Source organism: Labeo rohita, chromosome 4, assembly GCF_022985175.1.
Source record: "Labeo rohita strain BAU-BD-2019 chromosome 4, IGBB_LRoh.1.0, whole genome shotgun sequence".
NCBI classification, from domain to species: domain Eukaryota; kingdom Metazoa; phylum Chordata; class Actinopteri; order Cypriniformes; family Cyprinidae; genus Labeo; species Labeo rohita.
This window is the reverse complement of record NC_066872.1, coordinates 30346700-30364831: the sequence shown is the minus strand read 5'-3', so window position 1 is coordinate 30364831 and position 18132 is coordinate 30346700. Positions and strand designations below refer to the sequence as shown.

Here is an 18132-nt window from a genome sequence, read left to right as displayed (position 1 = left end):
ACTGGAACATGTAGCAAGACCCTAATTATGTAACAAACAACAGTGCTTGTGCATAATTAGGATCTTTCCTCTGGTGCAATTGTGTGTGTGTTCATGTGTACACAAGGTTGTGTGAAAACACGAATGGGAGAGGGAGGGAAAGAAAAAAAAAAAAAAAAAAGTGTGTTTGTTCACTAAAACAGCTCCTTGAATCTCAGAGTGGTTGCCCTATCATAGACTAGGTCACTACCAAGGGCGATTTAAATGTCATGTTTAATGACTAGTCGCTATCACACTGAGCACAGAGATCACTCAGGGCATTTGGAGGGCAACACACACAACCTGCAATGTTTCCTAGCTGGAATTTGCTGGAGCGGCTACATTTAATAATCATCATATCTGAAGTCTGAAGAAAGCCCTTCAGGTATGATGTCATAATCATGCCTGGTTAAATGTGGAGTTGGATTAGATGGCCATTAGTGTGAGAGTAACCCTGAGAGTACGTCATCTAAACATAATGAAGGAAGCCAATTTAAATTATGTGATTCAGAAGGCTTTTTGCTGCTGACTGTTTAATCTAAGTAGAGTGCCATCCGATAACATTCCCATTCACAACTGCAGAATGTGACTTGCATTGTGCTATCTTTGCTCTGTTTTTCTTCATTCAATTTAAACCAATCAAGAGCGTTTCTATCAGGGGAATTTTCTCTGAGGAGGCAAGGGAGGCAGTGCCTCTTCAAAATATTGGATGAGGAAAAAAAAAAAAATCATAGTACAAAAATAAAACATTTTTCTAAAGAAACACTGTCCATGATTTTGAGATCCATCTTGTCACACTGAGGGACTCATATGCAACTATTACAGAAGGTTCAGAGGCTCACTGATGCTTCAGAAGGCAAAACGATGCATTAAGATCCAGGGGTGAAAACTTTTGAACAGAACAAAGCAGCGTACATTTTTCTTATTTTGCCTAAATATAATACACATTTTATTCTTTTTCATTGCCCTTCAAAAGCTACAGAAGATACTTGCATGTTTCCCAGAAGACAAAATAAGTTAAAATTTAACCTGATCTTTAAATTCCAAAAGTTTTCAACCCCCAGCTCTTAATTCATAATGTTTCCTTCTGAAGCATCAGTGAGTGTTTGAACCTTCTGTAATAGTTGCATATGAGTCCCTCAGTTGTCCTTAGTGTCAAAAGATGGATCTTAAAATCATACAGTCATTGTTGGAAGAGTTCAAATACACAAAAATGCTGAAAAACCAAAGAATTTGTGGGACCTGAAGGTAGGCAGTTTAACTGTTCAGGACAAACAAGGGACTCATGAAGAACTATCATTAAACAAACCAAAAAAAAAAAAAAAAAAAAAAAAAAGCTGTGGATCATTCAAGTTACAACACAGTATTAAGAATCAAGTGTATGTAAACAGTGTCATTTTTATAAATTCAATTATTATTTTCTCTTGTGGACTATATGTAAACATCTATGTGAAATATCTTATCCAGGTCAGTACTAAATAAAAAACAGCATGCATTTTGTATTAACCCTCTTATTTTGGTAAAATAATTAACATTTTGCAGATTCTGCAAGGTGTATGTAAACTTTTGACCTCAACTGTATATTGTTTAAATTGTTACTAAATTGTTATTATTTTAACATAAATGTACATTGCTTATATATATATATATATATATATATATATATATATATATATATATATATATATATATTTATAAATACAAACACTAGAAAAACTGTGTCACACAATTGAAATATTAGCATTTTTATGTAGAGCTTGCAGCTATTTTAGAATGTCCATCAATGGTGAAAGACACCTGTAGTTACAGAATGTACCAGCAGGGACTAACTGGACCACGTTTGCATGGACGCCACTGTTTCTCCATTGCCTTTAGAAATGAGGGCAGCACTCACCAGTTTCCACATCCTGTGCGTAGAAGTGCAGTCCATCTGTGATCTCGGTGACATAGACGGATCTGTATTTCGCCACACGTTCCTTCTCCTCTGTGAACTGAGCCACCTCTTCTTTTGGTTTCTCTTCATAATTGGCCCAGAGCTGTTGATAAACACATTTTCCAGTTTTAAAACAAGATCTAAAATTACCAATACACCACAACCACACTGCAACCCATTTTACTTAGCTTATTAGGTAAATGGGGTTAATTTAGATTTCATGTTCACTTAAACCTATTAACACCTCAGACCGAACGAGATCCGAGCGGTTTAATCCACTGGCATCAGTGTGAGCACTGCATTTGTTGATAATCCCTTCACATTCACATGATGGGCTGGTAACCTATTTACCCACCCATGAGAAGGTCACAATGACCTCTGCACTTCACGGATGACAGGCGGTATTGGCTAGATTTGAGTAACGCCGCAAGAGACCCAGGGCAGGGATTTATGAAGCAAACACAAGCTCATTAAGACTTGCGGTTGCAAATCATGAATTTAAGTGTGGATTTTAGCAAAGAAGTTCTACTTCATCAATGCTTTATGAAATGTCAAGAAAAGAGCCCCTGCGTGCAGTCAAATCACGCAGTTTGTTTTGCTTACTAAGCGCTGAGTGTATTACGAAATACAAACACGACAAATTAACAGGCTCTTACGCAACGGCCCCTTATTTCAAGTCGGAGGCTTTATTAGCAAATGATGTTCATCAGCTATTGAAGTTTTCCTCGTTATTCCATTTTTTTTTCTTTCCCGGAGAGCAGGAGGCTGCTAATTACAAACCAGACTTTTATACGCGCTTCCTCACCGTGCTGATTTTAGCTAATTATGTCCACCAGGACAGCAAGGCCGACATTTACAGGCCAATTTCGCCACCAGACTGTGAATTAACATATATGCATGTAAAAATACAGCTGGTGACATGCAGTAAGCCTTGAAAACCCAGGCACCAAATGATAAACTACAGGGTCAAACTACCCAATTACATCTGATTATTTCCCCCGAGGCGTGACAAAAACAAGGGAACATGGAGGAAAATGATTCCTTCGGGAAAACGGCAGGGTTAATGAAGATTTAAACATGCCATGCTCTGCCAACCACTCCACAGCGAGAGCGCTAGTCTAACCCCGCTACCCACAATGCCCTGGCACAGTAACACGAAGTTATAATCAAACCTGGAGGACCAATCGCAGTCACCCAGATTTGAGTGTCAACACTCGTTACAGTGCCGACTGTCACGATGTCATTTCTGGCACCGCTGGTCAGCACGGACCCCGTGCTTCCTGCGGCCACGTGACCTCTGACACACGGCGTTGAGGCAAGGGCACTTGAGACACGCGTGAACGGCCGGACATATGCAAAAACCCACTCTCACGTATCCTCCGCTGCAAAAGCACAAAAGAAGCCACAAACACACACAATGACTCAAAGAGACACACTGCACCCTGGGCAAATGACCTTCTGTGAGCAACCAACCATTCTTGTTTGTTCCACATGAGTGCAGGTATATGACTGCTGCTGGGTGGGGTCATGAAGAGAAAGGATTTGTGATGTATTCTGTCATTGAGCTGCCTGTGGCCTAAATCCATAGCAATAAGCCACAAAAAACAAGTGTGACAGTGAGAGACGGAAACAAGAGTGAAACCACAATCCTCAAAGGACAAAAAACACATTAGCAGACATCTACAGAAGCAGAAACATGAGAACATGAGCCTCTAACGTGGGCTAATGACTCTGATTGGATGAGCCTGTTAGAAACTATGGCAAAATTATAATAAACAACAGCAATCCCACTAGGGGTGTGCGGTATAGTGCTATTAAACGATTAATTGCGATTAATCGAGATTAATCACATCCAAAATAAAAGTTTGTTTATATAATGTGTTTGTATACTGTATATATTTATTATGTATATATAAATACACACACAGTATACATTTTGAAACTATTTACATGTATTTACATGCATATATATTTATTCATATAATTGGAATTATATATATATATATATATATTTTTTTTAATATATAAACATAACATTTTTCTTAAATGTATACATACATGTGTATTTATATATACACATAGTAAATATACACTGTACACAAACATATTATATGAACAAAAACTTTTATTTTGGATGCAATTAATCATGATTAATCATTAAACAGCCCCAGTGCGATATATATCGTAACTGTTGTTTAAACAATACGCAATTTGACATGATCGATTATATTGCAAAAATTTAGAGTTTATTATTATTATTAAGTGACTTACATTTTAGACAAAAATTCTTGTTTTCCCTGTATTCCGACAACGAAAAAAAAACAAAAAAATTTCCAACAACTGTTTTGTCTCAGAGCGACATACGTTGGTGTTTTATTACGGAATCAATTAGTCGTTTGAACGAATCGGTTGAACGAATGACTCAATGACTCATTCATGCAGCGATCAGCTGACACCTACTGGCCATTTTAGGTTTGTATTTAAATTACATTTTCTCCTTTCTCCCCAAATAATTTAAAATATCCGTATTTAACATTGTTTTTTAAACATTAAAACATGCTTTTGTGACTGCAGGTTAAATGCTTTCATGTCCATTTTAAACACTCTGTGCGAATTAATCTAAATGCTACATCATGGGCCACCTCTGCATTGCAAACAAATTTAACTGACACTAATTTTATTTTATTGGTAACAGTCCAATAGTGTCTTACTATTTGAATTTATTGATTAAATTAAAAATTTGACAAAGCATGCAAGATAATGCATACATTTAAATAGATTAGGCCTTCTAAAAGTAAAAGAATCAATTTAAACTTATTAGAAAAGTTAATTTCAAGTCATTGTAATGCCAACAGTACCCAACAGCTGACAGTACTACAGTAAATGTGTTATATATTCATTCATTCATTTGTAAAATTCAATTGTAAAAATCAATTCATATCTCAAATTAGGCTCTTTTCCTCTCTTTTAGGCTCACTTTCATTTTTTAAAAGAAAAAGTGCAGAAAACGCTTTTCAATGTCACAAAATGTATGCCCGCGCACACAGAAATAATATCAAATCAATTCTGACCACTTTAAGAGGGCATTTGGAGATAAAATGAGCAAAGAAAAGCTTGTCTGAGTTAAAAACACTAATCGAATGAGAGCAAATGAGGGGCATAAATGTAGTCAAATTATATAAATAATTGTTTATTTAACACAGGTGTATTTGTGTTAATAAAACAAACCACTTGAGGTTGTGCGATAGCCATTTTACCAAAGTGAACAGTCTGGGCCATGACCTTGGCTGAAATCATTGTAAAGCATGTTATCGAGTGTCTTATTGCTTTATTATTGGTAGTATCAGTCATTGTAAGCAGCCGTTTTTGTCAGTAGTATGTTAGTGTGTCTGTGCCTGTTGTGTTGAGCACTCAAGGAGAGGTCAGACTTCTCTTCAGGGACTATAGATACAGCAGTTACATTCATAAAAACTGCCTTTCACACACACCGAGTTCCGGGGAGGGGGCCGTTCCAAACGCTGATGAAAGGTGACAGCGTGTCAATTCCAATAGAGTGTGTTCCGCCCAGCGAGAGCGAATCCCCATCAACACCCAGAGAGCATACACACACAAACACACAGGGCCCAAGGGAAAGAAATCAAATGTATAGTCCTGGTTCATACTGGAACACACTGAACTTTACCTGCCATATTAATCTACATCCAATGGAGGTATATGCATTGAACACTACAGTGAGCTAGGGAGAAAAACTACAATACCCATAAGTCACTGCACTTTGGGCAAGTAACAAATAAAGTAAAACCTGGACTAATTCAGCTTTTTTTTTAATTTAATCTAATTTTAATCTAAAATAAAAAATAAAAAGCCATACTTATTATTAATCAAATTATACTTGGTAAATCAATTTAGCATCCATTATACTCATAATGAAGGCACCTTTGGAAATAAAGGCTCATTAATTCAAGAGAAGCCTCTTTCTGACACTTGTGTTAGACATAATGGCACGGCACACATCGTACACACACAAACGTCTTTCACAAAGTCCACTTAAACTCTGGTGCATAAATTGGATACTTGGAATACTAAGATGAGAGTCTGATGACAGAGAGAAAAAAAAACTCTTATTGTCAGCAGTGTGTGACTGGAAATATCTCATTTAAGAGATTCACTGGCCATTAGCGGTGTATGAGTGAAGCCAAAACTTCTATTTTCTCTCTATTCCAGGACAAATACTGTACAGGAATAACCAGATGGTTTATTAAACCCCGAATGCCGGCATGCAATTTTGCTTGCAGTGCTTGAGTTCTTCAAAGTGAAATGATTCACATTTCTAAAGAGGGACATACTTCAGTACATCTGTCTAGCAGTCTGGAAAACTCTGTATTCCACTGTAATACTTGGATGAAAACACACTTAACTGACTGAAGTGAACATTAAACACCTGAAATCTATTATACTTTGAGGGAATTCAAGCTGAATGTTAATTCGAAGAAAACTGGATTTGAAGAATATCCAGGTATCGAAAACACAGATGGCGACTGTGATGAGGCTGAAGGTCAAGTCTTCAAAAGCAGGTCAACATATAACACCAGAATAATGTGCATAAGGCATGTGATGAATAAAGATAAAAATGGTTTACTCTTATCTACCACATCTGGAAACCTCTCAAGGTTATCTAGGATGACAAGTATAAGTCTTCAGGAGACACACTATCATGTCTCCTCCACCAGTTTTGATTGGTCCCATTCCAAACACAGCTGAATATGTGAGTTATGCAGTGCTGGACTATACAAGCATCATGAGAAAAGCTGGATGGTAATCGGAGAGGTGGGATACATCATCAGGGTGTTTTAGCTGAGTCAATTAAGGTCTACGACCCATGATGCCCGTCTGCTCGATTCGTCTGTGCATATTGATGAAGCTATTAGCAGTATGGAATGACTAACAAGACAGACATGCCTTTACGTCGAATCACCTTCATCTGCGGATGGATACGCTGTCTATTTACATCATCAAACTGATGACTCAATCACTGCAGAAACACAATGCAAACGCAACAACCCTGACGTAGACACAAGTACACAAGCGCAAGAGAATGATCTGAGCAGAAAAGGTTTTGTGACAGCTGACAAAAGATTTGTTTGATTTAGAGTTGCTTTTTATCTTGTGAGAAAATTTAGCAAATACAAGATCTTGATAGTGTTTTGAAGACGATAACTGAAATTGGGAAGACTGAGAAGGGGTAAAACTGCAATTTTAGGTGAGGAAGAACCATAGAATCTGGTGGTCATGTTTCATCGTAGATAACATATGACATTTATATACAATCCTCTTTCATCTACTCTTAATATAATTACCCAAATTAAAACCCTGTTTATAGATTTCCACATATGTGAGACTGGACCACAAAACCAGTCTTAAGTAGCATGGGTATATTTGTAGCAATAGCCAAAAATACACTGTATGGGTCAAAATTATCAATTTTTTATGTTAAGAATTATTAGGATATTACGTAAAGATCATGTTCCATGAGGATATTTGTAAATTTCCTACCATAAATATATCAAAGCTTAATTTTTGATTAATAATATGCATTGTTAAGAGCTTAATTTGGACACCTTTAAAGGCGATTTTCTCAATATTTAGATTTTTTTGCGCCATCAGATTCCAGATTTTGAAATCGTTGCATCTCGGCCAAATATTGTCCTAACCTAACAAACTATGCATCAATAAAAAATGAATTTATTCAGATTTCAGGAGATCCCAGATCCCAAAAATTGACCCTTAGGTCTCATATGCCATTAAAACTAATTAAAAAGATCCAACTTCAAAATTGTAGAAATATGTATTTTTTTTTATTAATCTATAATGCCATGATGTCATGTTGAAAGACACTCAACCATGAGTTCTGAAGTGGCCATTTATATTAGCATGATATATAAAAAAATAAATAAGTGAAAGCATTCAGAGCATTTTCCAGAACAAAACGGCTGCATTGGATCAATATGTGCCTATTTCCAGTGTCCCTCCTTTAAAGTGCAATGCCCTATTTATCACCAGAGTGCATAGCTCTGGTATAAAACTGTGTATTTTGAAGAGCACTACACAAATACAAAAACTGACTTGACACTGCTTAAATATATAAATAAAAGCAGCAGGACCGTGACGGAATGCAATCAAATTCTGTTCGCAACTAAAATGTGAAGCCGATTAGCATGCATGACTAGAGGACTGGGGAAAGAAAAAAAAAAAAATCAATGCGAAAAGATCCATGAATGACAACAGCACTAAGCCTTACTCTTTTGAACTCCTGCTGATTGACATCTGACAGCTACAACCTCTGACCCCAACACACGCTTGCATCTAAGCAGGACATGGGATCTTGCCAAAGCATATGACAGAAATGTTTTGCTATGTGCATGCTAATAAGACTCATAGTACTAATGGGGTTATGCACCAATGTAGTGTAGGATGAGAGGTATTAAACATTTACAATGCAAATGCATAGATACATATGACCAAACATTCATTGGCCAATTAGAAATTTTAGACTGGCATCTCCAGTAATGCTTTCTGAAATCTAATTAGCTTTCTAGTAAGCTCTTCTAGTCTGACGGAGGTACTGGGGGAAAAAGACCCACAGCTTCATATGTTTGCATGCCATTCATGCTTCCAACTCCATATCTAAATGTAGCTGATGTGTTAACATGTCTGAATGCTTCCAAGTGCCCAAGCAATTCAACATATCAATCTCAAGGCATTAAAATGAGAACGGCTTCACCAGCGACAGCTTGCGCATATTTTCCAGGTAAACGCATGTCTGATTAATGAGAAAAAAAACATATTTCACACTAATATGACTGTAAAAACACTGGGATTTAACTGTCACACTTTTTCTGGTTCAAATGTGCTGAAACACACGAGTCCATCCGGTGACAAAGGGCAGACCGACCATCCATCACACATCCCAAAGTCCACATCAGTCTACTCAGGGACGCTGACAAACACATCAACTAAGTGACCTACACTGTCAGCATCCACTTAACCTGCAAACACAGAGCTAGGGCTATAAACTCACTTAGCATAATCACACACTCGGTTGTACACTCATCTGTAAACACTGCGAGCTGGATAACTCCAGCGTTTTTTCCGACCCATCCAACTTGGAATGGGGTGACGTTGGGTGAAACGCAGAGGGGAGGGGTGTGCGGAGCAGAGGTGGACGTGGAGTCTTGGATGTGGTTACTTAGTGGATAAATTTATGCATTAAAAGTGCCCAGGTGGCATGGCACTTTGGGAATCAACAGCTGCGAGATGTCAGCATGCGGGGAGCTTCTCTTCAGCCTCATATCACAGACAGCAGCTGTTCGGATGCAGCGGCGGTTGCGCGGCTTATACCGCGGCTTACACCGCTAATGTCACCGCCCTCCTGTCAGCCGTTACAAACTCCCACCAGCTTGAAATTCCTGCACGGTAAAGGTAAGAAATCACCAGAAACTCTGGCCCTCGTTGCAGCGGCGTTGGTGTCAGAACACTTAAACACGCACTAAGCGGTTTAGTGGCATTTCTGTGGGAAGCATCTATGGAAATGTAGTCTGCTTGCGCAAAAAAACCCCCAGCCTGATTCTGAGGGGTCTGGCATGCATGTCGTGGCTCCCCACCCGCACAGATGATGGCCCCAGGGAAACACGGCAGCATATGGGGCCTTACACAACACTCAGACTTTCTGCTCCAATGCTGACTTCACACAGCTATCAGAGGAAGACTGCACAGAGAAGACAATGCCGTTAATGACGCAAGCAAAAAAAATTGTCATCATAATTATCTGATTAAGTAAACACCAAAAAGCTTAATTAAAGTTGAAAGCATTTTGAAAAGGTTTCAGCACACTGAATTGGATCTGTAAATTCATCCTCCTTCAAAGTTCGGATGTAACTGAAGTATCAACAGGTAATTGTTCATATTGTGATGTACGCCTGAGTGTAATGGATTCATGAAAGACAAAAACACAGGATGGGACTTGGTTCTATTCATCAGTTGTTTAGACTGAAAGTGGCAAATCTGAATGGAAGTTTGCAGTTAATAGTAATTAAAGGGTGGGTTTAAGCAGACTAAATGATTGTAGTCTGGCATACATAATGAGAAAAGTGTATTTTTTTACTGGAACATTGAGTTTACAAGGTCAAAAGAAATAAAATTACAGCTGCAAGCAGCGATGACGGGTCCAAGCCACCTGCGCAAACACCACCCGGGCATCAGGAAAACAGACACAGACACAGACACAGACACACACACACACAGACACACACACAGACACACACACACACAGAACAATATATAAAACTATGGCAACACTTTACAATAAGGTTTCCTTTGTTGACATTAACTATATTAGTTAATATAAACTATATTTACATAATATTTATTAATCTTAGTTAATATTAAGTTAAAGACTCAATACATTACAAATGTCTTGAGGTCATGTTGACAGAGGTTGGTGGCAATCGGATGAAAACCCTAGGAGGAGTATTGCACATTCCACAACATGCGCTTTTCACAAAACCCTGAATAGCTGACTTCCTCTTGGGCGGAGCTAATGACATGCAGTGTGAAGGTTATTCAGTTCAATAAAATACAGAGTTCCATAAGCATACATGCAAGTATGTATGAGATATGCAGCACGTTTTTGACTGCATAAAAGGGTGTGCAGTAGAGTGTCCTAATGACAGCAGATGAGTTTTTGAGCATGTTAAGGCCCCTAAAAAGCCCCAGATAGCCGGCCCCAAGTGGCTTGGGCCCTAACAAATGAAACATGCATTGATACATTGTCCACAATAAAATCAACATTAAATATAAAAGCGATATGGTGAATTACCATTTCATGCCAACTTTAAAGCACCAGTAAGTGCATTACAGCCAATTCGGCTGCTGGTCTATTCTTCCCATACCTATACACAACTTTTTTTTTCCAATCTATGAAAAATGTATTCAAAGAATTGAACGCACTGGAGGAGTTCTAATATTCCATTCTGAACAAGCCTCCTGATGTTTGTACAAAGCTGAGAAAAATAAAAAATAAAAGCCTTCCAAATCAGTATTCATTTGCCGTAAAGACTAGAAGCGGAGCTATTTAAAGCGGCTTATTTCCAGCTAGCCTGCCTACCTGCTGTCTGCCCACACCTCACCGCATGAAATAACCACATGCGACATATGTTTTAATCAGACTCAGTCATGACAGAGGGCTTCCGGGAAGGACATGAAATTCAAGTGAAGTCTACTTCACACAAATCCATTTATCAAATAAACCGATAATTGTGTTTATGCAACCCTGGCCTAAAGAGGTTTAATATTTCTCTCTTTCTGTGTCTTTATGCAAAGGAACCAACACACACAAACGCGTGCAAATTAAAAGCAAAATAATCAAGTTTATTTAACCCAGCATGTCTTGATGCCGGGTTGTCATGGCTACAGTTTATCTCTTGAAAAGCAGCCTCTTCATTTTCCCAGATCGAATATTCCACCTCTCGCAGCTTTGCTCATCGACTCGCTTGCATCTGACAAACATGGGCGTTTAGCTGTCTTTACACACGGAGATGCTGAGGAGCCGGATTGTAAAAAGGAGAAAAGATGACAAAGAGAGAAAAATCGGACTGACATCGACAGTCACTCTTCAGGGGGACACTTACGTCCTGAAGGAGGCCTGGTAGCCCACTAAAACCAGTCACATCCCACACACACACACACACACACACACACACACACACACTCAAACAACATGGCTGGCTGCAAGCCCACGGCACAGATGAGAGACAGAGAGAGAGGGGGAATACTGAGAAAAGGGAGTTGCATGCTGGGAGAGAGAAAGAGTAGCGCATGAGAGAAAGATGAAAAGAGGAAGTGAAGCCTGAGTACGTGTTTACATAACAGTGCGACTCCTTCAGGGTAGACAAAATGCCTGTCTGTTTGAGTAGAGCGAAAGAAATCACTCTAGAACTCTGCATTTAAATAGAAAAGTGCAGTTTAAATAAATAGTTTATCCAAAAATGAAAATCAGCATCATTTATTTACCTGCATGTCAGTCCAAAGTTGTACGACTGACTTTGTGTAAATTACAAAAGGTGTTATTTTGAAGAATGTGCTGACCGCTCCTTTCCATGCAATTATAATGAATGGGAACTAGAGTTTTTAAGTTTAAAAAAAATGACACAAAAGGAACTATTATTTCAGCTGTTATTCACATGGTTTTCCTTGAACCACCTGATTCAATTAAAAAAATTGACTCAAAAAATGCATGCGCAGGTCAAGGAAAGCCAAAGTGGTGATATCAAGATTTAAACTCAATTTAAACTCATGCAAAGCTATCATGTGACATATTGTGTATCCTTGTTGAAGAGAGTTCATTCTTCACTTTTTTTTAAACTTAGTGTTCTATGGAAGCCAAAAAAACATGGGTTGGAATCAACTGGAGGGTGAGTGAATCACCACAGCATTTACAATTTTGGATTATCCCTTTAAGACAATCAAATCGTGACCCTTCACTCTGACTCTGATTTACTGAAAACAGGAAGTTGTCAGGTGATTCTGACACCGTAATTTGATTCGGATTCAATTTGATCGATTCTTGATTGAGTTTACCGTGCGAGCGTGCAGTGCAGTCCTGGCCATGTGCTGCCGTGTTTAATAGAATCGCAGAAGCCGACAGGCTCTGAGCCACTTCCTTTCACTCTCTGCCCCAACAAACACTGACAGCACATGAAAAAGAGCCCACTTGCTTCTCCTGTTGAAGAAATGGCTCTTTCTGTCAACGAGCCCGTGGCGTTCTGTAACCGCAACCCAAAATGGCTCTGCGCACAGTCTGGCACGGTCAGATTTATGTCTAGATGTTAAACCCACGGGTCCACGGAGGTCAGGAGGGGTCGTCATGAGAGACTGATGGTCTGGGACAATGGAGGGGAGCATTGTGTGATTGATGCTGAGGGGTCCTAACGTAACGGCCCGCTACAAGTCTTCAGGCGATGAGATGTCAAAGAACGAACAGAAACCCACACGCATGAAAGCACCCGAGCGAACAAGTGCGCGAACACACACAAATAACACAACTTGCCCGCATTCAATGACAGATGTAACATTGAAGCCTTGAGGGAATCACATCAAATACATACGAAATGACAAAAAGATGGGGAGAGAAAGCAAAAAAACTATTTTATTAAAAGAATCTTTCAGATTCAAGTTAAGCTCTATGGACAGCATGCTGTCGATTAATATTGACTTCTAACTTCTTACTGTTCTGTACAATGTTTGAATCTTTGCATTGCTGGCACTCATATTACTGCCTCATTATGATAATCCTCATTTGTAAGTTACTTAGGATAAAAGCATCTGCTAAATGAATACATGTAAATGATAATTATTTGTTAGACTCAATCTGCTACCATTTTTACATTACCTTAAGGTTTGAGAGACTTAACGTTAATTGCGAGTTACAGTCTTTTTTTTTTTTTTTTTTAAGATTTATTTTTGGTGTTTTTATGCCTTTAGACAGGACAGTGTAGTTAGACAAAGCAAAGTGGGAGAGAGAGAACGGGGTGGGATCGGGAAAGGTCGGGATTCGAACTCGGGACGCAATGGCGCTATATGTCAACGCGCTAACCACAAGGATATCGCCGCTGGCATGAGTTACATTCTTTTTTAAAACTCAAGTATTTTAATTAAAAAAAATATAAAAAAAAATATCCTGTTAATGTTTTGTTTACTATATACTTTAGACAAATTGTGGCTTTCTGAAATCTGTAGGCAGCAGTTTAAACGATGTTAAATGTAAAACTTTCAAAACGCTACATTTATTGCAGAGCAATGCCTGGCTTCAGAAATTCAGTTTGTAAGTGTATTTCCACAATTTCCGCTTATTTTCACAACCTGAGGAACAAGTCGACAATATTTTCCATGGTAAATTGGCAGCATGTCACAGATGCTGTTGACAGCACTTAACTTGTATTGAACCCAGAACATTTCTGTAAAAATTCACCCATTACCAACCCATTACCAAACGCAAACCGAGATGATGGCAACTGAAGCCCCTGGAGTCGTGAAACCAAATTTTTTCCTGACAACACAGTCCACGCACAAGACGCTCGCAGCCATTTTGCTTACAAACAAAGCGCAGCAAATAAATCAGCAATCTGAACGAACAGAAGAGCAGCTTTGCAAGGAGAAAAAGCAGGAAACTAGTGTAAAAACAGGAGGGAGAGTGAGTGGATGCATTTAGGAGGGGAATTGGCAGCGGATCTAAGAATAGCCTCTCTCCCTGCACTGAAGACTTCGTTTTTTTCCCAGAGCAGGTAATAAAGAAAATTGATGAGCCGTTAGCTGTAGCGTTAGCTGAACCCCCAACCCTAGAACCGCCGGCTTAAACCTGTCTACTGTGCTCTCTCAGGGGTATGTGTGTGCATGACACAGAGAGAAAGAGCCACGGTGACCTGAGAAGGAGAGAAACGCAGGTGGAAAGAGTGAGAGAATGCTGTTTGCTGAAAGCCGCTGAAAGCCTGGGTTCTCTGAGGTGGTCTTACCTCACCGTATAATGATGGGTTTTAGGCCCAGGAGGCTCCAGATGCATTTCTGGACGACGTTGTTCCGAGAAACTCAATACACTTGAAGCAAATAAGACAAAAAGCTGCTGAAAATTCGTCTCGCTTTAGAAGAAATCTGTCGACGAGCTTAAATTGATTCAGGGAAGTTATCACATAAAAGACTCCCTCTGTAAAGAGAAGCTGTAGCGCCGCTGGAGTCTGGTAATGGACCGGCCGTGAGAAGGGTGGGAATGACACGACGATTCTTAAACAGAAAGGACGGTTGCAAACTCTGCCAGCAAGAAACAAATATTTAGCATTTATTAGACAGGAACGAAGGGACGTCCCACCGCCAAAAAGCATCAAAGACACAGTCAGGAGCGTCTGCTCTCCGTAAATGTTAGTGGGCGCGCACAAGAGAAGGTCCACTCTTTTTAATTACTGTCAGGCGATTAGAGAGGACACCTGAAGCGACAGCCGAGTTGAGGGTACTAAATGTTTTGGCGGTGGAGAGTTTGTACTCCCGAAAAGGAGCAAATGTCAGCGGGCTGGAGGGAAATGCCATGCCTGTGTGTGTATGTCTAACTCCGCTTGGAAGCAGCAGAAATGCAATCTCATTCATCGCACAGAGTGTGCGTATCTCAGAGCAAGTGACTTTTAGATCTAAACACTGCTGAATTTAAAGGACAAGTAGACAGTTTATGTATTCCTTTACTGTCATATCCTCAGGCAGCAGAGACACAGGGACTCGATTTACTACAATATTAGAATATACTGTCACTTAGGAGAGTAAATAAAAAGAAGCCCTTTGTTTTGGGAACTTCTGGAAAAATAACTTCAGGATATGGGGAACCCAGCTTGCTTGTTTTCTTCAGTAGCTATATTTTTTCTCCAAACACCCAACCACCCACGCATCTATCCACTGAATCATTCACCAATCCATCAACCCATCATCTATTCATCCTATCCACCCATCCATCCATCCATCCATCCTTCCATCTATATCCATCTATCCAGTCACTGATTTTCAAAACTGATCAAGAATTAAAATTGAAAACATGAATGTGAACATCGGATGGCCTATAGTGTATATGGCAGATATTTGTACCATTATGTTTAATGGAGCTGTAAACACATTTTGTGTCCTACCTTGAAAATGGTAAAATTTACGGGTGTAACGACACATGTATTCGTACCAAACAGTCACGGTACAGGCATCTCGGTTCGGTACATGAGGCCTTACAACGAATACAGGCAAATCACCCTCAATCCAGAAGGGGGCACCCGCAGTAACGCAACTCTGTTTGATAATCGCCGTCAGAAGAACAGCGAATGCCATGAGAACTTTTGAAATTTAGCATTTCGACTGCTCGTTATTTATGAGATACATCAAAATGCGTATAAAAACAAAATCATGAAAACATAGCTAATGATTCACTCACAGACCAGGAACACTTACTTATTAGTCATCTTTAAACCATCAGAAAAATCCGGCCCTGTTCACTGACTTCCATTGTTTTGGATACAGATTTGCCAACTGCAAGCCGACCTCTTTACTTCAAAGGCTTCTGACACTGCAGAACCGAGTACAGGAAACACTACTGCCACCAACTCAGGCAGAAAAATGGCTGTTCTTGGTCTGCAGTCTCCCTCGAGGGGCAAACGTCTCTGTGCAACTGCAGGGCAACTGTCCTTCAACCTTATCCGCATAGGAAATCCCTCAAAAAAAAAAAAAAGTGAGAGCCCTATATGCAGCGGTTGCAAATGCAATCATTTGTGCTCTCGACTCTGCCTGCGTATCCAAGCATGTGTTCATCTGCAGTAATGCAATTCACAATGTCATATCTAATTACAGTCTGAGCAGACAAACACGCACACATCGTGCTTCCCCCATGAGAATGGGACTAGTGGAAGTGTTATGGCTTTCTTTCCGCACGGGTGAACTGGAAACCTGCCTAAAAGAGTGTCCGTCAAGAGCCTAAAGGGATATCCCGTAAACGAGTGGAGGGGGGCTATGTAACATCCAAGGACACACAGTCAGGGTGACATCTTGCGTTTGCACAAGCCTGTATGTATGTGTGCCAACGAGCATGAGAAGTGCAGCGTGAGCTAGATGTCTTCTTGCATGTATGCAGATGCCTGACAATCCTGTCTCGACGTGGATGGATTTTCGTGTCTGTGCAGATTGAGTATTTACACGGCCGGTCTGTCACTACATCCTGTCTGCCCATGTATGCGCTCTCCGGCTCTCCTTCGAGCTGGCATTGACGTTAAGTGTTCAAAGTTCCTCACGCTTGCATGCCCGAGTCTGTGTGAGTGCAAGAGAAAGTGTGTGAGTCAGTGTGGATCAAGCTGTACCTACAAAATAGCGACCAAATAAGAAGAACAGCTCAATCTAATGCCCTAATGAAAATCTAAAAATGCAGAAACGGTTACAATTTACAGTCACAAGATAGAAAATATCATTATTAATACATAAGTGAATAATAAATTACCATCTCAATAGAAAAATAAAAGTCTGCTGAGGCGAGTTGCGAATAAATGTGACAGGCTGCTGAAACTGCACCTGAAGATTTGTGGAAAAACGTGCGTGTGTGTGGTTATAAAGAGCCCTGGCTTGCCTTCAGGGCTGTTAAGAATTGCTTATGTGGTGGTGTGTATGTGCAGTGTGTGTACGTGAAGTGTGTGAGCGTTCAGAGTAGATGACCCAAGCCCATTTTCTATGCAGAAATGCGAGTCTTACATAATCCATGAGATGTATGGAATAGCCCTTCTCAGCTTTTCCCCTCTGTGTGACAAGAGAGATGATCTTTTTCTTGCCCTCTACTGAGGTAAGCAAGAGTAGAGCTTCTAATGTCAACACACACACACACACAATATAATCCAACACAAAGCAAAACCGGTATTCGTGAACATACATCAAAACATACAGATGAATTTCCCAGGAGGAACAGCTTTTCTACAGGACACATTTCCCCATAGAATACATCACTTTTTTTCTAGTGGCACCTTAGTTGGGTGCAAAGGAACAACACATATATACTTTGGAAACTGCAGAATTTAGCACAGGAAAAATTGGTTCTTGTTGTTAGCTTAACATGGCATGATTATCTCTAGCCGATATATTTCAACTGATTAGCATTACCCTCTGACAAAGTTCTGGTATTAGTTTATGTATTAACAACTTTAATTCATTAGTTATTATGGACTAAAAGTAAACTTTCTATAGTCACACTTTTGTTTGGAGAACATTTCGTGAGCAACTGGCGCTACATGTTGCTATTTTTACTGCAACGCAACTCAGTAGGGTTGTGCCGATATACAATAGTATCGTGTATCGACGCAAGTTAGAGATAATCGCCTTTTGCTGACGCCTTTGACGATTGCAAGACTATTATTATCATCCGTCAAAAATAGACTAGGAGCATAACTTTAGCGATGCCGTGTGGAGAGCTGCTTCTGGGGCGCTATAAACACAAGCATTGTTTAGGTTTCCTGCGATCAGCTCCGGTGGCTGAATCACAGAGCTGGCTCCAGGGCACCTCCATCAGGGGGTATATAAATTTCTAGGGGGTGCACAAATCATATTGAGCAGAAAAGAGGGTGTTTCGGGTG

The 18132-nt window shown here is 39.7% G+C and overlaps 1 protein-coding gene across 1 annotated transcript in view; it reads right to left on the bottom strand.

The window, feature by feature from the left end:
* The window catches only part of snd1 (staphylococcal nuclease and tudor domain containing 1), a 216723-nt gene that overhangs the window by 38128 nt on the left and 160463 nt on the right, over positions 1-18132 (bottom strand). The window contains exon 18 of the mRNA XM_051107004.1: positions 1913-2054. Within this exon, the coding sequence (XP_050962961.1) occupies positions 1913-2054 (142 nt within the window). The remainder of the gene's footprint in view (positions 1-1912; positions 2055-18132) is intronic.